This window comes from Simochromis diagramma, unplaced genomic scaffold (genome assembly GCF_900408965.1).
Source record: "Simochromis diagramma unplaced genomic scaffold, fSimDia1.1 OVJJ01000646.1, whole genome shotgun sequence".
Lineage (NCBI taxonomy): Eukaryota > Metazoa > Chordata > Actinopteri > Cichliformes > Cichlidae > Simochromis > Simochromis diagramma.
Window position 1 is genome coordinate 7253348 of NW_024387279.1, and position 24513 is coordinate 7277860.

At 40.3% G+C, this 24513-nt stretch overlaps 2 protein-coding genes across 4 annotated transcripts in view; both read right to left on the bottom strand.

Moving 5' to 3' along the window:
- LOC120715881 (store-operated calcium entry regulator STIMATE-like) overlaps nt 1–7695 on the bottom strand; it is a 21736-nt gene extending 14041 nt beyond the window's left edge. The window contains exons 1-6 of the mRNA XM_040003128.1: nt 7685–7695; nt 5766–6728; nt 3033–3081; nt 2839–2934; nt 2612–2733; nt 627–739 (exon numbers count right to left, since the gene is read on the bottom strand). Of these exons, the coding sequence (XP_039859062.1) occupies nt 627–739; nt 2612–2733; nt 2839–2934; nt 3033–3081; nt 5766–5991 (606 nt within the window). The 5' untranslated portion in view covers nt 5992–6728; nt 7685–7695. The remainder of the gene's footprint in view (nt 1–626; nt 740–2611; nt 2734–2838; nt 2935–3032; nt 3082–5765; nt 6729–7684) is intronic.
- The window catches only part of sfmbt1 (Scm like with four mbt domains 1), a 23294-nt gene continuing 5612 nt past the window's right edge, over nt 6832–24513 (bottom strand). Inside the window, exons 3-21 of one of the 3 annotated variants that reach the window (XM_040003123.1) lie at nt 23108–23202; nt 21982–22225; nt 21186–21274; nt 19086–19338; nt 18199–18296; nt 17916–18017; nt 16285–16444; nt 16059–16141; nt 14234–14360; nt 13670–13783; nt 13442–13484; nt 13277–13344; nt 13030–13169; nt 11712–11821; nt 11167–11357; nt 9517–9695; nt 9205–9429; nt 8652–8780; nt 6832–8458 (exon numbers count right to left, since the gene is read on the bottom strand). In XM_040003123.1, coding sequence (XP_039859057.1) covers nt 8318–8458; nt 8652–8780; nt 9205–9429; nt 9517–9695; nt 11167–11357; nt 11712–11821; nt 13030–13169; nt 13277–13344; nt 13442–13484; nt 13670–13783; nt 14234–14360; nt 16059–16141; nt 16285–16444; nt 17916–18017; nt 18199–18296; nt 19086–19338; nt 21186–21274; nt 21982–22225; nt 23108–23202 — 2591 coding nt within the window. In that variant the 3' untranslated portion in view covers nt 6832–8317. Of the gene's footprint in view, nt 8459–8651; nt 8781–9204; nt 9430–9516; nt 9696–11166; nt 11358–11711; nt 11822–13029; nt 13170–13276; nt 13345–13441; nt 13485–13669; nt 13784–14233; nt 14361–16058; nt 16142–16284; nt 16445–17915; nt 18018–18198; nt 18297–19085; nt 19339–21185; nt 21275–21981; nt 22226–23107; nt 23254–24513 lie in introns of all 3 variants that reach the window. The other 2 variants (XM_040003121.1, XM_040003122.1) reach the window with 2 other exon arrangements.

Below are 24513 nucleotides of genomic sequence, written 5' to 3' on the forward strand. Positions count from 1 at the left end.
TTTAGTTAATTTAAATAAATATAAAAACTACACATTTGAAAAAACTAAACTAAAATATAGCACAAAATTTGTATTTCTTAGATTGGTAAAAAAAAAAAGAAATTAAAAGTTGCTTCATGAGGTTTAATATATTATTTACTGAGACTTGATGTCGACAACACTGTGAGTCAACTGCTTTCAAAAAGTTTTTTGTTTTTTTTAATATCTGTACTGATTTTCCTAGATCTTACCACTGACATATGCCCTCCAAACAATGATTAATAAAGACTAAGACTGAAATTAACATTAATTAAACTAAAACATTTCCAAAAAACTTAAACTGAAACAAGCAAACTCACTCTGGAAACTAGCTGAACCGAAACTAAATTGTAGAAATTACAAAAATATAATAACTCTCTATAACCATGCTTTACTGTATTTACACAAGTTATCTGGGCATCATCTTTGTGTACTAAACTTCCCAAATTACTCCTAAACAAACTAGCACAACACCCACCAAAACGTTCAGGTGTAGAAAACAAGACCAGAGCAGCATGCCGGGTGAGAGGCAGGGCTGACCCGTTTAAAGTCAATTTACCTCGCATGTATAGTATGATCATGTACGAAAAACACACTCTTCTACTGACCTGCTTCCACTGGGGGATGAGGAGGACCAACATGATAAGGACTTTCTCAAACATCATGATGAGAATGTAGAGGATACACTGCCCCAGCCACGCTGTGCACTGCACTGGCTCTCCTGGGGAGACAGATGATTGTCTAAAACCATGATTATGTATTTCATACATATATATACACACACACACACACACACACACACACACACACACACACACACACACACACACACACACACACACACGGAGTGCAGAATTATTAGGCAAATGAGTATTTTGTCCACATCATCCTCTTCATGCATGTTGTCTTACTCCAAGCTGTATAGGCTCGAAAGCCTACTACCAATTAAGCATATTAGGTGATGTGCAACTCTGTAATGAGAAGGGGTGTGGTCTAATGACATCAACACCCTATATCAGGTGTGCATAATTATTAGGCAACGTCCTTTCCTTTGGCAAAATGGGTCAAAAGAAGGACTTGACAGGCTCAGAAAAGTCAAAAATAGTGAGATATCTTGCAGAGGGATGCAGCAGTCTCAAAATTGCAAAGCTTCTGAAGCGTGATCATCGAACAATCAAGCGTTTCATTCAAAATAGTCAACAGGGTCGCAAGAAGCGTGTGGAAAAACCAAGGCGCAAAATAACTGCCCATGAACTGAGAAAAGTCAAGCGTGCAGCTGCCAAGATGCCACTTGCCACCAGTTTGGCCATATTTCAGAGCTGCAACATCACTGGAGTGCCCAAAAGCACAAGGTGTGCAATACTCAGAGACATGGCCAAGGTAAGAAAGGCTGAAAGACGACCACCACTGAACAAGACACACAAGCTGAAACGTCAAGACTGGGCCAAGAAATATCTCAAGACTGGTTTTTCTAAGGTTTTATGGACTGATGAAATGAGAGTGAGTCTTGATGGGCCAGATGGATGGGCCCGTGGCTGGATTGGTAAAGGTCAGAGAGCTCCAGTCCGACTCAGACGCCAGCAAGGTGGAGGTGGAGTACTGGTTTGGGCTGGTATCATCAAAGATGAGCTTGTGGGGCCTTTTCGGGTTGAGGATGGAGTCAAGCTCAACTCCCAGTCCTACTGCCAGTTTCTGGAAGACACCTTCTTCAAGCAGTGGTACAGGAAGAAGTCTGCATCCTTCAAGAAAAACATGATTTTCATGCAGGACAATGCTCCATCACACGCGTCCAAGTACTCCACAGCGTGGCTGGCAAGAAAGGGTATAAAAGAAGAAAAACTAATGACATGGCCACCTTGTTCACCTGAACCCCATTGAGAACCTGTGGTCCATCATCAAATGTGAGATTTACAAGGAGGGAAAACAGTACACCTCTCTGAACAGTGTCTGGGAGGCTGTGGTTGCTGCTGCACGCAATGTTGATGGTGAACAGATCAAAACACTGACAGAATCCATGGATGGCAGGCTTTTGAGTGTCCTTGCAAAGAAAGGTGGCTATATTGGTCGCTGATTTGTTTTTGTTTTGTTTTTGAATGTCAGAAATGTATATTTGTGAATGTGGAGATGTTATATTGGTTTCACTGGTAAAAATAAATAATTGAAATGGCTATATATTTGTTTTTTGTTAAGTTGCCTAATAATTATGCACAGTAATAGTCACCTGCACACACAGATATCCCCCTAAAATAGCTAAAACTAAAAACAAACTAAAAACTACTTCCAAAAACATTCAGCTTTGATATTAATGAGTTTTTTGGGTTCATTGAGAACATGGTTGTTGTTCAATAATAAAATTATTCCTCAGAAATACAACTGGCCTAATAATTCTGCGCTCCCTGTACACACACACACACACACACACACACACACACACACACACACACACCAAAAATATTAGATGTCACTGCTTTGGTGTTACATAATTGCCAACAGAACAAAGTAAAGCATTGAAAGGGTAGGAAATGGCACTGCAGCGCTATAATAGCAAGGGCAGCTACTGCCCTCCACTGGACATCACAGGCACTGTCCTCACCGTATTCTCCAAAACGCAGAGAGTCCCATTGCCTCCATTCTACAATAGCACTGACGGCTCTTACCCCTGCATAGATCAGCAACATGCCCAGAGAAGCATCTAACAAGAAATTAATGAGGTATCTGGAGGGAAAATGGAAAATTAATGTGAACTGAGTGTCTACAAAGTTAAATTAACTTCATTTTAAAAAGATTACTCTGATTTATCAGAGACATCCAAATACTCACAATGAGCAGGGATCCTCCTCTGTGAGGTCCGACAAATAGACATTAGCAAAGTGGATGAAGAGCATCCCAATTGCCTGTTTTGAGGTGTCCAGAAACCTGCAGATACACGCTTATGTTACTTCCAAGGCACTCCAGTGGGTCTCATGCGGTTTCTTTGCATAGAAATTAATTTAGCGCTGGCTTGATTCCCTTACCAGATCTTCCAGGGTCTCCTCTCATGTTTGGGCTCCCTGAAGCGCTTCACTGTAGAGGAAAGAGAGTGCCACACAGATAGTGGGATTTTGCAAACAGAGTTGCACACATTCAAACATTCTCTCTTGTTTTCATTAAACAAAGTTACAACCCTCCTCTGAGCCATCAAACCTCCAGTGAGCATTTTATTGCTTTCGTATATGAATACCGGTTTATTCTAAGACTCTTGCCGTCGTTGCCCTGATATCAGTCAATTAAGTGAACAAGCGAGAAGTCAAAGAGTTTCTAATCAAGCTGACATGAAACTACCAGCTATGAGAGTTTAAGTGAAAGGGAATGGATGCTTCTTTCAAAATGACGCAAAGGGAGAGAATCAATAAATCAGTGTTAGAAGGAAAACTGTTCATCTAGTCTGCCCAATTTAAAGATACATGAAATAAAGTGGTACAAATTAAGCTATTAGTGAACTGTTTGCTAAGCACTCCTGCTGGGTAACAAACACTAAAGCCACTGTATGTGTGCATCGGTGTGACTGTTATTCTGGGAAGCAATCTGCTTCACTTGAGTCTTTGCTTTATGGCTCCATCATGGAAAGTGGACATCAAACTACCTCACTTTTGTAAACTTAAACTAAATGTTCTTTTTGCTCTGTCCAAATATATACTGAGGGCTGCTTTTTACGGAAAACTATGAGCTCAGTTTGTGCTCCGAACGAGTGTGACTTCATAACCAACACACCCCACTTACAGCTGGGTGTGATGTGAAGGCAGACAGAGGCCTCTGCTTCCTCCTTCTGCCCAGAAAAAAAAAAAAAAAACTACTCACTGCTGTGAGGCTGCTGAGGCTTTTCTCATTAGGTCACGCAGCTGCCAGTTTGGTGCCAGACACTGGCTGAACCCAATCTTCTGTGCCAGCGTTTCCTTGTCTGTGTTTATGGACATTTGCCTGCCAATTTCTAATGTAAAGCTACCTTAGCCTGAGGTGTAAAAAGAAAAGTTTTACAGTCTGTCCACATGGAGAAGTAAAAGAAGATGAGCTTAATGACAACAAGCAACTAGAGACAATCTAGCGAATAGTCTCATGCTGCAGTAGGTGTCACCAAGATGACATTTAGCCATCACGAGACAAGGACAGCCAAAGAAAAAAGAAAAACTAGATATAGTGTTGCACTACAATCTATGTTGACTACATAAGACAGCATGTTTGATAAGGTTTACTACATGGTGTGTGTGTGTGTGTGTGTGTGTGTGTGTGTGTGTGTGTGTGTGTGTGTGTGTGTGTGTGTGTGTGAGAGAGATGCATTTATAAAACTTTTCAGGTGTGTAGCTGAGATCAAACTAAACGTCCAGTCTGAAGAGATGAAGTGAACCATGAGTGCTCAGTAAAGGACACTAAAAGAAGGCAATCAATGGGGTTGTCCTGCCATTTCACACCCATGCCCCACATTTTAAGTATTAAATTACTGTAAGTATTATTTCAGTATTTCTAACTCCCAGTATGAGAGCTCTCAGAGTTATAAAGAGATTTATACTTCGGTGCGCTGTTAACGTCACACCCATTAGGAAAGACCCTCATCATGAAATCTTCATCAAATTAAATACAATGCTCATTATAAATGCAACCTTGAAACAAGATTGATTCAGGTCTGGGTTAATGATGACTGCCACCGGTTTGTGTTGACCAGGAAGGTGCTGTTGGAAACTATGCTACTGCTGAAGACAAATGAGGAGGAGAGGGGAGAGGAATGTTGTTGGACTCTGCACCATTGCACATATTATTGTCTGTGTCATGTTGCAATTGTGTGTCTGTTCTGTTTACATTGAGAGCTTATGTGAATAAAGCTAATTCTGATTGTGATTCTGAGGTCGTGAGAAGAACAGAGAATGTTTACAGATGTAGAGAAGAGGGACATGCACAGAGGCGAGGGAAAGGGTGAGACAGAGGCAGGTGATCCAGTGTGGCAACCCCTAAACAACTGAAAGAAGAAGTGTTTTGTTACTTCAGTTTTCAAATCCTATTTAAGATGGTCTCTCTAAATAGTTTATTTAAATAAATAAATAAATAAAAATAATAATAATAATAATAATAAGATGATTTCTACTTCTGAAATCCATATATGCTAGTTGACACAAAGAAACCTCATTAGTGGCTGTTACTGTGAAGCACCTACAGGATATATAGAGTGACCATCACTTGAGATACAGCACTTTATTTAAAAAACATATTCTGAATCTACTCAGGACAGTTTTCTATCTGCACATCACCCAATCAAAAGAAAGCAACATTTTATATATTTCTTCCCCACTGCGATTGCTTCCTCAACTGACTGCCAAGCAGAAATGTATGTGAAAACTACAGCAACATCCAAACAAAGTCATTTTCATTTATTTTTTGCAAAGTTCAGCAGTATATGGAGTACATGCAGCACGAGAGGTCAAATGTGCCAGGAAATGCAGAGAGGAAGTATCTTTTTTTTTTTTTTTAAATGATCAACACAGCCAAAAAAGCCCCAACAAGTGACTCCAATTGGTATGCAGTTACAGTGAAGTGAAACCCCTGCATTTAGATTTACACGTATTAATATCGTTTGTCTGGCTCTGTATAGATTTACCTCAACCCTCCCAGCTGAAATCAATATCGCATTTGATTATCGGAGTGTTGCTATTGGATGATACCCCCTTACATCAGCAGCTGGTGTCAGATATCTGACACAGCAGAGCATTAGCCATACTTACACATGAGCGTGCTGAAAGCCATCACAGCGAGAAGACCTTGCAGGAAGATCCCAAAGGAGTCCATCAAGGCGCCGTTCTCGCACCCCCGGTTATTGGGATCTGGTGTCGGTGTAGAAGACACCGATGTATTGGTAAGAGACACCGCGGGCATCCCTGCTCCTCCTGGACCAGCCAGTGCCACCTCTCCGTGCTGGGACAGCATGTTGACCCCGCTTGCTGCAGCCATGGGACAGAAGATCTGGACGTGACTAATTAATAAAGTGAAGAAAAGCAGCAGCAGCCGCTCGGACCCAGTTCTGTTGCGAAGTTGCCGGTCAGCTAATCGATACGCTAAGCAGGACAGTCTTCGGTGAAAGATGGTGACATCCTCTCCATTGAAAGCTCGCACTCATTCTCCTGCTTCAGGCATCCATGCAGCCATAGCTTCTTTGTCACTGGACAAGTGAAGCCGTCGGCGCTGGAAGTTGCAACGACGTATAGCGTGGTCCCAACTGAGCCGTGTACACAGTTTAAAACGGCAATGCAACACAAAAAAAAGCTAGTTTAAAGGTACACACACACACACACAGTGGAGCAAACACTTCCTAGATCGACCTGGAATCTTCTAATCTGGGAACTAACATCAGCAACAAACATACGCCCGGCTAAACAGCAAGTGTTTAACGCGTTATACGGACATGTCAGCCACTCTGAAGTAAATTTCAATTGATGGGGAAACCGTCCACCGTCTAGCGACTGAGGTGCTGCTATCGTTATCTACCTAGCTAGCCTCGAAGCGAACTACTGAGTTCAGTTAAGAAAAAGCTTTCAGGCAAAGTTATACTTCCTGTAAGGTTTAAAACGGCGCATCCACCGGCGTCTCGTGACAGTCGCGCACAATACCAGCTCGTCTGTTTAAAAAGAACAAAAATAAATGTGAAGAACTGCAGGTCACAGCTCCCGTCTGTTATCCAGCTGCTTCCCCTGCCCAGCAATGCCCACTCATGTTGACAGACGCTGGGTCACGTGGCGCGCACGTAGCCACAAAGTGCATGCCGGGAAAGGAGGAACAAACACCAGTCGCGTAAAAAGTGTTGTTCAGCTTTTTATTGCAGTGTTGTCTTTAAATAGCAGTGATAATAATCTTCAAACGAGGCCTGTGCTATTGTTCTGAGCACAAGGGAACTACGAGAAAATTAGTAAACACATAAACATCACACAAACTGAAGAACGTTACATCAAATCGCACGACACGGACTGAAAAAAAACGAGGGGAGAAACGACTTACAAAAGCATGTTAAGAGTATCATCTTGCTTTAAAACTGCCAATTTAATTTAGCATTAGCAATTAAAATAACCCATTGCTGTTAAAAATGTTTTTATCAACTGTAGCTAAACTGACTCGCATCATATACCCAATATTGCAAAGTTTAGACCTATTCTGTGCAAATATATTGTGTTGTTTGGGCATTTACACATATGCACAAAGACGATTTTTTTCCCCCTTTCAAATCACCCTGTTGCACTAGAAGATATTTGAATATGTACACTATATACAGACATGCACGTGTCATAATTGCATACCACCATGTAGTGCATGGTTTTGCTTGTGCTTGCAGTACAAAATCATTTCACATATTGAGACTTAAACCAGAGAGCCATAGTCTCTTAAGATCAAGACCCCATTTTACATTAAGCATACAAATTTGGCATAAAGTATTCCATCTTAAAACTAGCAACGGATCTTGATATACATGTTGCATGTTTAAAATAAAATCTAATGCAGTCCCTGCAATGACGCAAACTATCGCTTCACAATTGGGCAGCAGACTCTTTGCATCGTCTAGTTTGATTTCTGAAGAAACGATTACTCTTTTCCTTTAACTAATACACCGAAATACATTTTTGAAGACACTTTAAATATTCTCCACAGAAGTCACCAGATCAGAAGGCAGTTAATCTCACTTATTACTTAGTGAGATTATTACTTACTTATCCCATAGTATTACAATTTAAAAGCTTTGATCCTGTGGTATTGCCCTAAGCGGACTGCAAAGTATGATTAAATAGAACAAGAGTTCTAGAAGTGGCGCTAAGTCACTTTTTAAGTGGGTAAGAAAAGGGGAAAAAAAAAAACAAAAAACAGGTTCACAACACTCTGAAGATACAAATTAGTCAAACAGCATTAATTAAAATAGATACAGAAACCAAGCTCTTTTCTTTTTTAAAGCTAAAGCAAGTCCTTGGTGATGGTTTATTTTGATGTCAAAATATGTTGAATTTAAGGAATTTATACTTATGTGGCTTTACATTTATTTGTGCCATCAAAGAGCCACAACTTCCTTCCTTTGGGTCTTCTACTTTCTCAGCTGTCTTTCCCCCTCCCCAAGGATCAAGAAATGTTGCTTCATCTATCATGTCCACACAGGTTGTGGAATAGGAAGGATTCTAAGTGAGGTCCAATGTTAGGGGGGAACCCCCCCCCCCCAAAAAAAAAAAACAACCCATTGATTTTGAATGGATTAACACACAGAACAGGGTGCAGTCACATCCCACATCTGGTCCCCCGTCAGCTACGTAGCAAACTGCTGATAAAATGCCAGCTTGACCCGCTCGATGTGGTGGCACAGCTTGATGGCCGGTCCCAGCTTCAGGTCCATACACTCTTGCACTGTCGGGAGGTTCAGCAGCAGCAGCGCCTGTCCGTCAATCTCCTGCCAACACACGAGTTCATGTGAGATGCATTCTATATATAGCTTGTTTTTGGGTTAACACACGAGAAATGTTAAAATGTTTCCATTTCTAACCATGGATAAAGTACAAGTGTATAATGCACTTATTGCACTGAAGCAGAGTGAGCTCTTATCCCTAATGGCCACGGCCATTAAGTCTGAGTATTTTTCATACCTGATCCAAGAAAATCCTCGCAAGAGGCGCACAGTCAGTGGTCCTGATAAAGCGAACCACATCAGTAACGCTCCACTCCAGGGGGCTGGTATCCAAACACAGTTTCTGAGGAGGCTCAGCTTTTGGCGTCTACAAACACACAGACAGTGTGAGTCAGACAGACTGAGATTTCCCTGCCAAAGACGAAAGGCTCGCAGCTCATTTTAACCCTTGCAATTGATGCTGAGACGGGTAGCAGACCTAAACATTTCATTAAAGAAATAATAGCTGTGTAAAAGCAGTAAAAGGTCACAGTCAAACAGCCATTGGAGACATTTTTGTTTCTTTCAAGCAGCATAATGGGACAGACCGTAATGCGGCAGAAACACCTTTTAAAATGTTACTAAAATGGAAATGTTAGAAAGCACAAGACATTTATTTAGAGTGCAACTGGAGGGGCAGATCGCAGAACAAGTGGAAAATCTTTGTGAACCCGCTGAGTATTAATTACAGATACACTGCTTGGAAACATAATTAGAAATATTGCAAAGCTCCTCTCTGTAATTTTCATCACCTTTGGTGAAGGGGGGCGGTTCTCATCATCAGAGAACGAGGGGGAGCGGGGTTTCCGGCGTCTGCGTGTCGGCCTGGGAGTCGCCGGCGGGGAAGGGGACGGTGTGGTGGGCTGAGATTTCCCGACTGACTGCTCTGAATCATCCTGGAGATCGTCCTGCATCTCAGAGCCAGAGTCTTCACTCAGGGAGTCATCCTCATCTAAATCTTCCTCCTCCCCACTGCCCTGTGAGCAAAAGGATGACAAGCGGTCACTTCACACAGTTCGTTTAACCTAAAGCTTAATGCAGAAGTAACATGAGTTCTGGGGTACCTGTGGAGAGCCGGCAGGTGTGTTGTCAACAGAAGCTGATGAGCGTCTCTTTTTATGGACAAAGAGCTGCTTCCTCCTCTTCCTCCTCCGCCCCCTTCTTTTCACTCCAGCATCCAGATTAGTTTGGCCTCCAGGTGGACGACCAACACGTTTACTCTTCTTCTTTCCATAGTAATATGCTGATGGTAAAACAACAAACCTGTTGTGTCATTATCATGTTGCATCTGGCATGTCTTATAGACTTGAATACACCACTGAAACAGATGGATATTAATCTGACTCTAATGCTTGTATTCTTAAACGCTCTCTATAAGAAAAGCACTGATAAACAGGCTGTTCAGTAGGTCTGAATGAGATGAAAAAAGAGAAAGCATAATCATTTGTCTGTTGCTATTGAATTGCATCAGTTAACCACAACACTGTGATGCAGCTGCAGTAAACATATCAGCAAATCTGTGGCTTTGTGCTTCAAAAAAAAGAAAAAGAAAAAAGTTTTACACAAAATCAAAGAGGCCAACCCTGACACCAATTTTCTACCAACTCTGTGTGCTCACTGAATACCCACTAAGCCAAAAGGTTATTGCAAAATAAATAAATAAATATCTCAGAATATTCACATTCAAGGCAGTGTTTACATACGCACAGATCGTTTCTATTCACGAGCTACACAAATGAACTGAAGGTGAATAAGCTTTGGGCAAAATGAGAACAAGTTATGGAGCCATGAGAGCGCCATAAAAAAAGAAAATTGCAAAAGGAAAAAAAAAAAAAAAAATTCAAAATTTACAAAAAAAAAAAAAAAAAAAAAAAAAATTACACACACACACACACACACACACACACACACACACACACACACACACACACATATATATATATATATATATATTCACAAAAATATAAAAATATATAACTTAATTAAAATCTCTAAATACCTACATTTCCATATACAAGTTTTTATATTAAAAAAAACAAACAAAACACATTTGCAAAAACAAACTGCCCCAAAAGATGGCAGACAAAAGAGGAGGAGACATGCACAGAACACACAATAATATTATTTTGGAGTGCAAAACCTCTTTAGTAGACAACTATGGAGCTCCACACATAACAAACAGATAATGAAAAGTAACATTAATCCTATTAAATTTAATATATGCGTTCTGAGACTTCTACAATTTTCAAAACATTAATTTCTAGCAATTATTTCACGGTTGGGGCTTTAAAGGTTTACACGTGCCACCACAATGCTGAGCATGTATTACAAATACTGGTTGGAAATGTTAGACATTCCGTATCACGTCTGCAATCAAATTCCTTTTCCTGATGAACGCCACTGTATTCACAGTCTTTCAAATGCCAAATGCTGTCAGTTACAGAAACACGTTCTACTGGATTTCCACTGTATCACTGCATGATCTGAGTCTTTTATTAGCCGGGTAACGTCCAGATTGCACATATACTTTCTAATTCAATTAGAAATCTGTTGAGTTTTCTAATTGCATCTCAAAGAGTTTATAACAGCTGATCAACAAATACAAAGATTTCTAAGATATTATACATGAATATCAGAGGTTGTTTATATTGCCTCTCTAGCTATTTAAACAAACACTTCAGATGAAATGAGAAATAATTTTAAGTCTCAATGACCTGTTTGCCACCTACTGTATTTGGTCTTGGTGAGGACAGAGCAGTTCTCTGAGCAGTGCTCCAGAACCATGCGAGGTCCAAACAGGTTCGGGCAGCACTCTAACTTAATGCAGGTTTTCCTGCAGAAGTCTGCCACACGGTCTGCAGTACGGACTATTTCCACGGTGGCCCGGTAGCTCTTTCCCTTGTACCTGATGTTTAAAGAAAAGCAATGGTAAATGTGATTAATTTTCCACAAAGTGCTGGGCTGGAAAAAAATTTCAGTTACTCAAAACCAAAACCGCTTCGATATGTAATCTAACAAGATCTCTCCTTACAGAAACCTAGATGCTATCATCTTATTCACCACTTTACTGAAGTATTAGTGGGTTGCCCCTGATTCCGGTGTGAATACACCCATGTCTGTACCTATTTGTGCTTTAAGTACACTTTTAAACCAGCTTGTTCTGTCAAATATGCCAGCTGGAAGCACTTGTTCTATTCCTACAGGTTCTTCTGAAGAACTGAGTATTTTGAGTGAAGAATTAAATGACGCGTCTCCTCACTTTGCTTTGAGTGTCTCTCCATGGCCCTGCCAGCGGCTCTCCTGGTCCAGCTGCAGCTCTCTCAGCACACGGCTGGGCTTGTAGGCTGAGTTTATCAGCAGAGTCAATACCTGGAGACGAGATGAAAACGATGAAAAGAATTAGTTATTTTATACTTTAGTAGCACTATGTGTTTTCTCTTAACATCAAAAATCCCTAATCAGCCTGAGACAAGATTTTTGCTGTACAGTATAACATTGTGTTGTTAACTAATAGCCATAATTTCACTAGTTTCTGAGGAAACACAACGAGCTGAACAATTTCAGAACCTGGGTCTAGCTGTGCTATACAGTGCTTTGGGTGAAATCCTAACTTGATTATACTCACAGTGACAAAGCTGCCACCTTTAATTTGGCATTTACATTTGCAGTGTTCAGTATGACAGTTTAGGACATTGCTAACACTGACTAATTTGCACAAAAGAAAGATGTAACACAGAACAATGGCTACTGCACACGTTTTGAAGGACTCTATTTCTGGAAGTGAATTCCTTATTCATTTTCTCCATTAAACAAAAAATAAAAAATGAAAAAATCCTTGTACCAAGAGTTTCAAGCCTTGAACCAATCCAACCAGCTACGAGGTGAAACATGACAATAAAAATTAAAAAAATAAAATAAAAATAGAAAAGAGGCCAGGCACAAGACTGTGCAGATAATTACTTTTACTGGTGAAAGAATTACTAATCCCATAACCCACTGAAAATCCCAGATTCCACAGCAAATTACTTCCTGACCCTTGAGTGCTAAGTGTCCATTTTTTATATGGCTGGACATTTAGTAGTCTGTGTTGTGTATATGTAGTAAAGTACAGCATAGTTGCATGGTTATTGGTAGAGTGATTTATTCCTGACTGTAATCAACGCTCTCACAGTTTCTGAAGTTTGGTGTTCTGGCATTTGGTGGGGTTTAAACATTGCTATGGTAAGAGCAACCTCCACCAATCAGAGTCATCACTGTTTTGATTGAGGATTGTGGGTTAAGTAGTTCCACAGTATCACAATAAAAGATGTTTCTGTTAAAACAAGGCGGATATACATGCAGACTTGTGGTTTCCATTGAAACACTTTCCGGCATTCCATAATGCTGTAGCTTGTCCTAAATCTGCTTTGGATGTTTACAACTTTATGGCTCATAATAAAAATCTCTATGGAAAATATGGATGGGATTTTTACTTCTGGAACGCATTCGCTTTGTTGATATTTGGTCATATAACAATGTTTTGGATATCAAAACGGCTAAAATATCTGACATGTCACCAGCTGACCAAGCCTTCTCACCTCTTTGAGCACGAGGACGCAGTTTCCAGGGCCGATGAACTGAGGCAGCTCAGCGATGCGTCCCTTGTTAAGGTAGGGCCCTGAGAAACAGCGGTGGTTGAAGTAGATCTTGGGACAACAGTATTTCCCGTTGCCCTGCCCTGCACACGTTCACACAAGAACATATATATGATGGAACCACCACAGTAGATAAGCAGCAGACCGAACATAATATATAGGGTCTTAAAAACTGATCAGACAAACTGACCTGTCTCCGACTGGTTTGTTATCTGCTGCTTGACAGTGTCAGGTGATGAAGACTTGGGGGGAGTTCTGCTGTAAAAGGATGAAAATTAAATGAGATGTTGAAAGGCTGTTGAGCTTAGTCCACTTTACCACCAATCACACACCCCACCCCTCCTCTCATACTTACTGTTTCTCTGGCTGCACCACAGCAATCTTCTTTTCTTTCTCAACTGAAAAACAAGGAGAGATTAACGTGTGCCCGGATGCACTGATTTTCATTGCTATTTATTCCAACGTCAGGATAAAATGAAGATCGTATTTTGTTTCTATTTGTGTTCTTAGTAACAGGCTTATTCAAGCTGCTGGGTAATCACCACTACCATGAAACTCTACAATGATGAGTCATGTTGTATACCTGAGGGCTTAATAGGGTAGACAAGTGGATAGCCATTTGTCTCACACCAGCTGACAGGAAATATATCGAGTGAGTCCACATGAACTATCAGCTCTGGCATGGGCTGCTTTAGACCTGCAAGAATACAGACATGGACACACACACACACACACTCTTTAAACTCTTTAAAGAAATCCCTTCCAATGTCAAAAAAATAAAAATCAGACATGAAACTGCTTCTTTTAAAATGAAAGATTATTTTCAAAATAGAAGAATAGAATAGAATAGGCTTTTGTTGTCATTGCACATGTACAACTAAAGTGTGGGTGCTCCACACCAACTGTACATGGAATAAAAATATAAATAGTAGGACAACAAAAATAAATAATAGACAAGAGGAGTACATACAAAACAGGAGGAAGGCACAAATGAACTTTGCCTTTTGCGCAATTAGCTGCAAATTTGTTTTTTGCTGCCATTCAAATACTATGTCAGCATTTTCTTCTTAAAACAGCAGAAAAAAAACTGTGCATATTGTAATTGTTCATTTGAATCCATCTACTAAAGTTTCAGTAGTCATCTCACCTTCAAGGCTCAGCCAAATGTATTGCCCTTTGACCCGGGTGACTGTGGCCACGTGAATGTTCTCAGGTGACAGTGGGTTGACAGCCTCTAGTTTCATGGCCTCTTTGAAGCTGTGCTCACACTGCTCCTGGGAGGTAAACAGAGAGAGCTGTTTCACGGCGAGGGAGGATGGCTGATGGTTCGTTTTTGTGAAATTTGTCCATTAGGAAAACAACATGCTGAGTCTCCCGTAAAAAGCAAGAGAAGTCACAGTGGGTCACCTGCTCTACAACCCCATTACACAGTTGGGATTAGGGATGGGTACCGGTGTCCGGTGCCATGATGGCACCGGTTCTGACATAAACGGTAGTAACCAGACCGAAAAGCAGCGCACATTTCGGTGCTTTATTTCGGTGCTTTTTTTTCCTGAGCTGTGACACTTCTAGCCAATCATTTTACGTTTCCGAGGATAGTAGGCGGGGCCAGGTACGTACGTTCTTTTATGCAGAGCTACAGATTAAAAATGCCCAAGGCGAAGCGGTTAAAAGTCTGGCTGTACTTCACAGCAAAAGATGCAAACTCAGCACCCTGCAACAAGTGCTTTAACCTGATACTGTGATACTGTCAAAGGAGGTAACACCTCAAATCAGATGAAACACCTGGCGACGCATAGCGTTTTTTTTTTTTTTTTTTTTTCAAAAACCAAGAAATGCGCTGTATTTGAAGCTTGCTGCGAGACCTCACACCGAGCACATCTACTGCGGGTGTGGTGCCTGTTATCGGACCCGGAGTTAGCAACATACCCAAAAACCCGAAGAGGAGAGTCCTGGCCCCTAGCCCTGCCAGTGTAGCAGAAATGATGATGATGATGACGGCAGCAGCAGCCGTTCTTCTCTGCGTGAGTAGCTTAATGTTGATGGTGTAATTTACGTTGAGTAGGCTAACCACGTTATTACATTAATGCATGTAAGGTGAACTAGCAAACATCATCATCGCTACATGCGGCTGTCTTCTTGTTTGATGGCAGATACTCCCTTCACCCTGGCCAAAAAGGCTAAAATGACCAAAGAAAAAGTGGAAAACAGCTAAACATGAGAGGTTTTTGGACAAAGTTTGTGTTTTTTTCCATTGTTTAAGCACTGCTTCCAGCCAAGAGTGATACCATATATGCCCCATAGCTGCAGAAAAGGCTAACATTGTTATCTTTTTACAAAAAACAGCTGAACATGAGAGGTTTTTGGACCAATTTTGTGTTCTCCATTCTTTAAGCACCGGTTCGAGCACCGTTTAAGCACCGGCACCGTTTCAAAAGTACCGGTTTGGTACTGGTATCGGATAAAACCTAAACGATACCCATCCCTAGTTGGGATACATTTCATCACTGGTATCCGATTATGCCGTCAGTCACATGGCTAAACTGAAAAGTGTAATTTCTCATATTTGGTCATTTATGACAGGCAAAAGGGGAAAAAACAGAATAAGCAATGACACAATCAAGGAAAACCAATATTTCCACTATTTGTTATCTTCGCTTCCTGCAGTCTCTCTCAAAACTATATCAGAAAAATGTTTTATTGAACTATTTTCTCCCCTTTCCTCAAATTTTTAACTTAGCCTAGTTTTTAGATGCACCATCATGTAAATAAACAACATTATTTTATTTAAACTCAATTCATATAAAAAAATAACTAACAAACAAACAAATAACCCTCAATTCAGAAGCATGAATAAATAGTGAGACCCAAGTTTTTCTTTTTTCTTTTAATCATTATTTTTCTGGTCAGTAATCTGCAAGACAGATGGCTAAAAAAAAAAAAAAGAAAAAAAGAAAAAAAGGTTTACTTACAGTTGGGAAGCAATGTTGAGGAGCAGCTTCAGCTTCACACTGTTTCAGGTAGTCTGCCCAGTCAAAGTCTGGACCCTGGTATCCTGTGCATGATACAATAAACACCAACAAGAGAAGGAAATAAGGCAATTTAGAGAGAAAGCAAGACAGCACAAGCAATCTCACCACTGTTATCATGAACTGTCTGATTTCAAGTTGTCAAAAAGTGATAAGTGACAGAACAAACCTGGTGGGGGGCTGAGTGGGAGCCCGTTTTTGAGGCTCCACTGAGCAGGGAAGATCCCCGGACTGTCTCTGTGACACAGGAAGGATCGCCCAGCACTCTCTGACTCCTCAATATCACAAAGGTTGTCCATTGTCACCAGGAAGTACTGCTCATTATACACCTGGAATATACAACACCGGACCCAGAGACTGTCAGATGTTTTATCTTGTAGTCACACTGAGCTGGTTGAGTTTTTAGCAATTTAGCATTTCTAATATGATCTATTGTTTCAGGCATATGTAAGCATGTTGGATAAACATTTTTTAACGGAATAAAGACATTTTTAACTGAATAAAGACAGCATGGACACTCTGGGTGCTTTGTGAGGCTCCCCCAAAGTCCTCTGGTTTACATGTCCTTCCCTCTGCTTATATTATTTTATTCCAGTGGGCTTATTTTAAAAAAAACAAAAAAAACAAACAGAAACACTCAGATTTTTAGCTCGTCGCCTTGAAACAGTCAACAGCATGATTGCTTGGGGGGATGAACCGGATCCTGTTGTATTTCAACTTTTCATAAACTGCACTACTGTTAACTAAATAAATGGGTAAATCAACTGGATTCCAAGTGTCAGAAGACTCACACACAAAAAAAAAACAAACCCTAGAAATGTTGCTGCTGTTTGTCTGACCAGACTTCGTCAGACATCAGTTTCCTACAAAGGGGAGCTGTGTGGCTTGTTAAATTGCAGCTCTGCACCGGGACTGCTGTATGCAACATCCTGCATTTATAAAGTGCAAAGAAATTATGCGCAGTTTGTTGGCTTGCGAGTGATGTTACAGCTGCTATGATTGGCTGATAGAGCAGAGCAGCCACACTTCTGTGTAAAAAGATCAACCTTTTCACAAGTTAGAACCTGCTGCCCAAGATGCTGCAGAACACGTTGCAGTGATGAGTCACTTTCACATATAATTTAAACACTGGAACTCGATCTGATAAAATTTAAGTTTCTTCCCTGTACGCAGGTTTGCAGACGTGAGTAAACGAGGGGCCATTAGCTGTGCTTAGCAGAAAAGCAGGGAAAGCCCATCATCAAAGCAGACCGTTTTCTTAGGAATCTACTGTAGAGAAATATTTAGCATTTTTTAAATGACAGCATTTTGTGCTGTTAAAATTTGAGATTATTTCACATACAAATATTAAAGTAAAATGGCATCGCTGCCCAACTCAAGCTAACTACAAGGAAGCTTTCATTCTGGCATATGAAACTGTTGTTACATTTGGCTGCATCCCCGGTGTCTGAAGAGGAAAGACTGAGAATAGTGCAATAATAATAATAATAACAGTGTATTGAATTGTTTTCACACTGCACATATAACAATAAAAAGATAAAAGTAGCGCTGAGCTGATGAAAAAATGATTGATTACTGATTGTGTTACATATATTGTTGTAACATATAAAGAAAATAATGATTAAGAATAGTACATAGTTTAAAGCGTTTTCTATTTCGTGCTCTGAAATAGAAAGTGGATGGCAAGCCAATAACTCGCTGTAAGTTGAGTTTCACTGCAGTATGATAGCAAATAAATTCTCAGTAAACAGAAGCAAAACTGAGCACAGAAGACACAGATTTAATGGGAAATTCCGTTACCCTGGTGACAGTTGCAGGCCTGATGGAAATGGGAGCAGCAGGGTCAACAGCTTCTAGTTTCATCCCTTCTTTGAAACAATGAGCAGAGATGGCAGGTTGATCCTGAGACAAACAAACGCTTGTATGAAGAGCCATTTCCAAAAGCCTTGGTCTTAAAAATCTTTCAGCACCCGATTTGGAGAATGTCGCTTTCAGTTAAGCATAAATATCAAATGTTAACTCGTGAATAAACAGAGGAATGTTCTGGTCGGGAAGAACAAATAAAGAGCGCAGTTGACCGTACTTTAGTTAACTCTGCAGTCAGAGCTTCATCCTGAGGCAGGTCACTGATCCTCTGTCTCACGTCCTCCCACTCCTCCTCCGTCCGCAGACCTAACAGATCTGAAACAAAGACCAAATAACTGTTAAAGATAACTGTGGTAATGTTTGATTATCAAGGGCATGCTTTTGAATTTGACTAAATAAACACAAAGTATAAAGCAGTACTTGGTAAAACACAGCCTGTATGTCAGCTTGGTCTGTAGCTGGACCTTTAAAAAGTTGCTCCCAGTTAATTAAACAAGGGAAGAAAAAAAAAAAAATCAATGTCACTCTCCACAATGTTGCAACCACAAAACAGAAACTTCTTATCACAGGATATTGGACTCCAGACAGAAATTAAATGGCTGAAATCAAATTACTGCTTTTGAAAAAAAAAAATACAATAAAAACATCTTACGAAGAAGAAAAAGTAATCTAAAAAGATCTAATTAACTCCTTTTACTAACATTGTTCTGTATCTGAGCTATAAAAAGGGTGGTATTAAAATAAATGAAGACTTTTGGTGGTACTAGAAGACAGATCAGTAAGGATAGAGCTACAGCCTCCAGTGCCAACAAACTGTATCCACTTCAAAAGTATTAGCAGTGATCTATCAAATCCTGCATGGAAAATTAATTTCAAGCTCTAGCAGGAAGTACTGAGAAGTTTTGTTGCTGGGCCAGTGTATAGAAAAATAATAGAATTACACTTGATAATTAAAATGCATTCATATAGTTCGTCCACGTGTCCTTTCTTCTAAACTGTCACTAATGCATGCAATGGCACTTTGCTCAGAAACCTATAGATGAAGAAGAAAGGAACTTCCTTTACTTCTGGAAATAAAACCTGTCCCATGTCGATGCCACTGACCTGAAGGAGGCCTGAGGGTGCAGCCGTGCTCTTTGGCCCAGCCGGGTGGGTGTAGGCGTGGGTGGAGATAAAAGAGCCAGAGAGTTGCGGGTGTGTCTGGGAGACCCTCTGTGCCTATAAGCCGCAGTTTCAACCTTCCTCCGACATTTTCCTCCACCTCAGCAGCCCAGGCCAGCCCCGGGTCAACGCTATCCTGGAGCTCCACGTAGCAGCCCGCACACAGGAGCTCCACTGGGTCTCTGCCACGCTGGGGCTGGAAAGGGGCCAGGAGTGGTAAATGGAAAGCCCATAGCACACTAACACAAACACACATGAACACACGCCTAGACAAGGAGAGGAATTTGCAGTGGAGAGAATGCACTGCATGGCTAAGTGGCAGAACTGAAGCATGGTGACTGAAAGCTAACTAATGGATGTGAAGAATTTCACAGGCTGCTCCTACAGTGTATTTGCTTCCAGCAGCACATCATTCATGGTGTAAACAAAAGCTCAGAGCCTTGTGTTTTGTATACTTCAGACTTCAGCAGATAAAATCTTATTTAGTTCAAGCTGAGATGTATTCTAATGTTGATTTTTTTATTATAGCTCTTAGAGATATAAATCTAAACTTAAAATACAGATAGGAAAATACAAATAACTAAGTAGCAACAGTGATGAGGGCAATATCATTAAAATTTAAAGCAATTCATCTCTAACAACTGCCTTATTTCTGTGTCCGTTTCCTATCATAAACACTCAAAATATTCAGAGATACTATATTGTGAATACAGGCCCCAAAGTAGAAAATCAATGCAGCAATCTGATACTGAGAGTTCACAAAGACGCAAAAGGATAGAGGAAGATCAGGGGGAAAATTAGTGGAACACATTTCCACAGTAATCAGAAGTTACAGAATAAGCCAAGAACCACTTGTACAAAAAGAACTTTAAAAGAAGACTTGGCACAGAGTTTTTGAGTAGAAATGAGATGCTCTGCAACAGCTCAGACAGTGTGAAGGATGCTGTGCTGATGTCAGCTTTTATGGATACCAGCCAAGAAAAAAAAAATTCCCCTGTTTGCTCTTTGGCACAAAATTAAAAGATTAAACTGTGCTAAAGTGCACGAAAAAAGCCTTATTAATAATAGAAGCGCATTCTTTGATCAGATGAGACACAAGATAAATTTGTTCAGATGGTTTCCAGCATGGCTGGCATGATCCTGGCCAAGAGTACCACAGTGAAACCAAAGTTTGAAGCAAGGGAGGTGAGAGTGTGATATGGGGCTGCGTGAGGCAAAGTCTGTTTGGGATGACATTTATAGATGAATGCCTGTGGATACACTGCAACACTGGTTGATAGGTTTTACATAATATTTGCAGGAGAGACATTTTCTAGCTTGACAACAATCAAAGGCAAACTGGCCAAAATGTAACAAATAAAATAATCACAGAAAGAGTTGACAGAAGAGGAAAATGTGGATGTCACAAAGGTAGCAGAGAAACTCTGCTAGCAAAGCACAGCTAAAAAAAAAAAAGTCTCTGAAGGATGGCATTTCTCCACAAAAACTGGAATTGTCCATGTTGAGGGAGTCTGGCATCAGAAATGAAGACAGAAAAGCTAAGAAGTGGGGAAAAAAAAGAGAAAAAGGAAGAAAGACACTGACTTCTGCTGCTTTAAATTCCTTCTGCTGGGCCTGAATTTTAATATAGCAAATCTAATTTGTTACTTTGTAATTTGGAATAAGCTCTAATATTACCCCATTACTTTCAAAGGTAAGTCAAATATTGAGAGAGGATCTCCTCTCGGCTGCTCCCTTTATCGGTTGTCACAGCTGATCACCTGCCTCCGTCTCTCCACATCCCTGGCAGCTCTATCTTCAACATCCCTTCCCTAATATATCCACAATTCCTCAACTGCCCGTCTATTGTGAGAGGATGCAACTTGTAATTATCTGACATTTAAGTGATATGACACATGGGAGTGCACAGTGTGTGCCGTAAATTTGCCCTGATAGAGGAGACTGTTGTTGGCACGGGTGGGTACCGAAATGCCAAAAGCTAACGCCCCACCCTGGGTGTGAGTAGCCTTTTGGAAGGACAGCTGCTTCCTTCCCCTGCCTTACCAATTCCAGCAGGCTGGCAGGCGCGCTGCACTCCTCAGCCAAGGCCTTTTCCAGCAAAGCCTCCCAGTCCTGATGCTTCTCACGCACACCTGAGGTGGATGATTCACACACACCATTTAGTTTATTAACCAAAAAAGCTGGTGGTCTTTAGCATTACACACATCCCAATTCTAATTTTTCCCCTCACACAGCTGCTTTGAAGCATCACATCAATTATAAAACAGAAAAAAAAAATACTAGAGGGATCATATACTGAAGGTGAGATGTTATCTTAATCAAACTTTCATCTGTGTCATCTACCACATCCCATAATGGTAAATCAAGTATTTTGTTTTGTTTTGTTATGTTTTCTGTTTATACACACAAGTATCAAGGTTTTGTTTGTTTTTTTAAATCTCCATTAATGTAAAAAAAATGCACAAGAAAAAAGTTAATTTCCTTCAGTGTTTCGCCTACCCATTTTGTGGGAAATCTATTTTTCATGAAGCGAGAACGTCAGAAGGGAAACCCCAGTGTTTCACCTGTGGGCAACTGTGCCAGAAGCACATCAGGGGAACAGAAATATTCATTACTTAAATCTAACTGATGAACACAAGTCCAATTGCCTAGTTGAGTTCCAACATTAAATTACATTTTGGCATGAAAGAAAACCCCCCAAAATCTTGCATTGTCTCTGCAGAGCTCTCTCCATTTAAAAGACAGAAAGGTTACTTGACTGCGATTTATGAGATCAGTCAGCTCTAACTATGCGTCCCACAATTCAAAAATCACGATGCCAACCCCAGCAGCGCCTCACCTTCAGGGGGCCTCATTGTCTTGTCGTGCTGCCGGCTCCAACCCAAAGGGTGGAGGTCTGCCGTCATGATGTCACACCAGAAGTCTGCACGGCGGTCATCCTGGTATCCCTCGTAACGTAAAAGCAGCAGCTGTCCACATGTGGTGATGATGTTTGCCACCCAATAAGGGCTGTCAGCCTCAGAGCGCACACATACCTCCAGCTTCATGCCTGGAGTCAGCCCTGTCTGCAGGCCCTGGTCCACCTGAGGGGAGAACGGAAAACAGGAGATCAAATCAACATAAGAGAAAAAACTTTTATTCTATTGGTTTTCATCCTAAATAAATCTACCTACCAGCTTTCAGCTTAAGTAACATGGGTTAAAACACTAGTTTTATGAGAGAACACAAGGACTCTCCAATTGTTTGCTACAAGTAACGTATCCAGAGAACACAGGGTTGGATTAAGTTTCTTTAAAATGAGCACAAAGCACATGGAAATATTTAGTCATATAATCCACTGGATTGCAAAGAACATGTGGTCAGATTTCTTTGGATTACTTCAAAACCTGACCCACAGTTTTCCTCAACATCTCCAAACCTTTTCAATGCATTTTGCATATTACAGCTGGTCAAATCAAAACGACCTCAGAAAAAAGGCGCCGCAGTATTGACTGCCCGTATGTGAGGCACATGTTTGTAATTAGTTAATAGAATTAACAAGAATTACTATGAAAAAGGGTTTAATTTTCACTCACATTTACTTGCTTTGGTTATCTGACAACAGAATAACTTAAGTTGCGCCTATACAGGAAGTAACTTGTAACAATGTAACAGCTAGAGCCAACTTTACACTAGTCGGGAAAGAAAAAAAATGGTGACAGTGGTGACTCCGTTGTTACTACAAAAAGAACATTCAGACATGGTGCTGACTGCTTGTTTTCCTCATTCTATGCCTTCTAGCACATTAATGAAACACCATATGGGCATGCTAATAAGTTTAAAAACTTCAATTTAAATTTTAATATGAAGTTTGACCCCACCAGTCTCTCTGAAGACTTTACACAGAAGCTATGTAATTCATCATAAATAGCTAGCACAAGTTTATCCAGAAATGTGTGTAAGCTGTCAAGGTTGTCGACACCCACATGTTTGAAGCTGTGATGGGGCACAGCCACGGCTTCAGTCTCCTCCAGGTAATCATCCCAGTTAAAGTCAGGAGCATCCTGAGCAGAGTCTCCATCTGGAATGCAAACGCATTTTTCTTCATGAACCTGCTTTCCAGCATTTTGTCCTACACAGGAATGCACAAATATCCACGGGTCACTTGCAGTTTTATATACATTTTTGGTTTTTTTTTTGGTTTTTTCATATTTATTTTGAGCACAGTCCTTGTAGCTAACCATTTCTTGTAGGAATGTTTTTTTTGTTGTTTGTTGAGTCACTTAACAGCAAGCATTAAAGATAACAACTGGAACTCAAGGGATAAAGTAGTGCTGTGTCTACGTACTAGCAAGGAACCAATTTAAATGGGGCCTTTGTTACTAGTAGCCTGTTGCAAAAATGCATACAGGAAAGGAGGTCCAACAGTGAATGTCTGCATCCATCTGTAAAACATGATGGAGGTTCTGTCATAGTGTGGGACTGCATTTTAACCACTGGTGTTGGGCAACTATCAAAATTGCTGAAAAACCTCTTACTCGCCTTGAGGCGACTTTTGTTGTGATTTGGCGCTATATAAATAAAATTGAATTGAATTGAATTACTGGCAAAAGCTTCATTTTTCAGCAATGACAAAGATCCCAAACACACTGCCAGTGCAGTAAACTGGATAGCACCTGGGCAGAAAAACCATATCAGTCATGGATTGGCCCGGACCTGAGCGTGGGATCATCACGAAAGATTAAAAGTCAGCCAACATCCAAAGAGCTTTGAATCCCCTTCAAGAAGCACAGTTATTAAAGCTTTTGTATTTTCTAACTAGTTTCTGTTTCTATTTCGTTTTGACTTTCTGTTTTCAATTCAGTTCAAGTACGTTTCCAGAGTGGGCTTATTTGTGTCACTTAGTTTTTATTGTTGGAAAATTATCGGTTTGCTGTTTCATTTTCATTAGTTTCAGTGTTTTGACGTATTATGTATGGAAGGCACATGTCAGGCATAAGTAAAATCAAAAACTAATACAGAACTTTTTAAAAGCAATTGACTCGCAGACAAGTCTCAATAAACATTTCCATGACAAATATTGCCTACTGACAAAGACTAAAACTAAGGATATTTCTATATTTGAATTTGAATTTAGTTTGTTTTCCAAATTCACACAATTGGTTCGGTTAGTTTTCTGTTCTACAAATGTCTATTTTTTTAGTTAATTAAAATGTGCCCCTTTTCCACCTCTAATATTTCCTCATATACTATATTTACATTAATTTTTGTCCATGTTTAAATGAATCGCTGCATCTATTAACACTTATCTAGCTCAATATAAAGCAATGAGGGGTCACTCCAGACTTTTGTGTAGCCAAACTGTTATTTTAAATGTCAATGATGGTTTTGA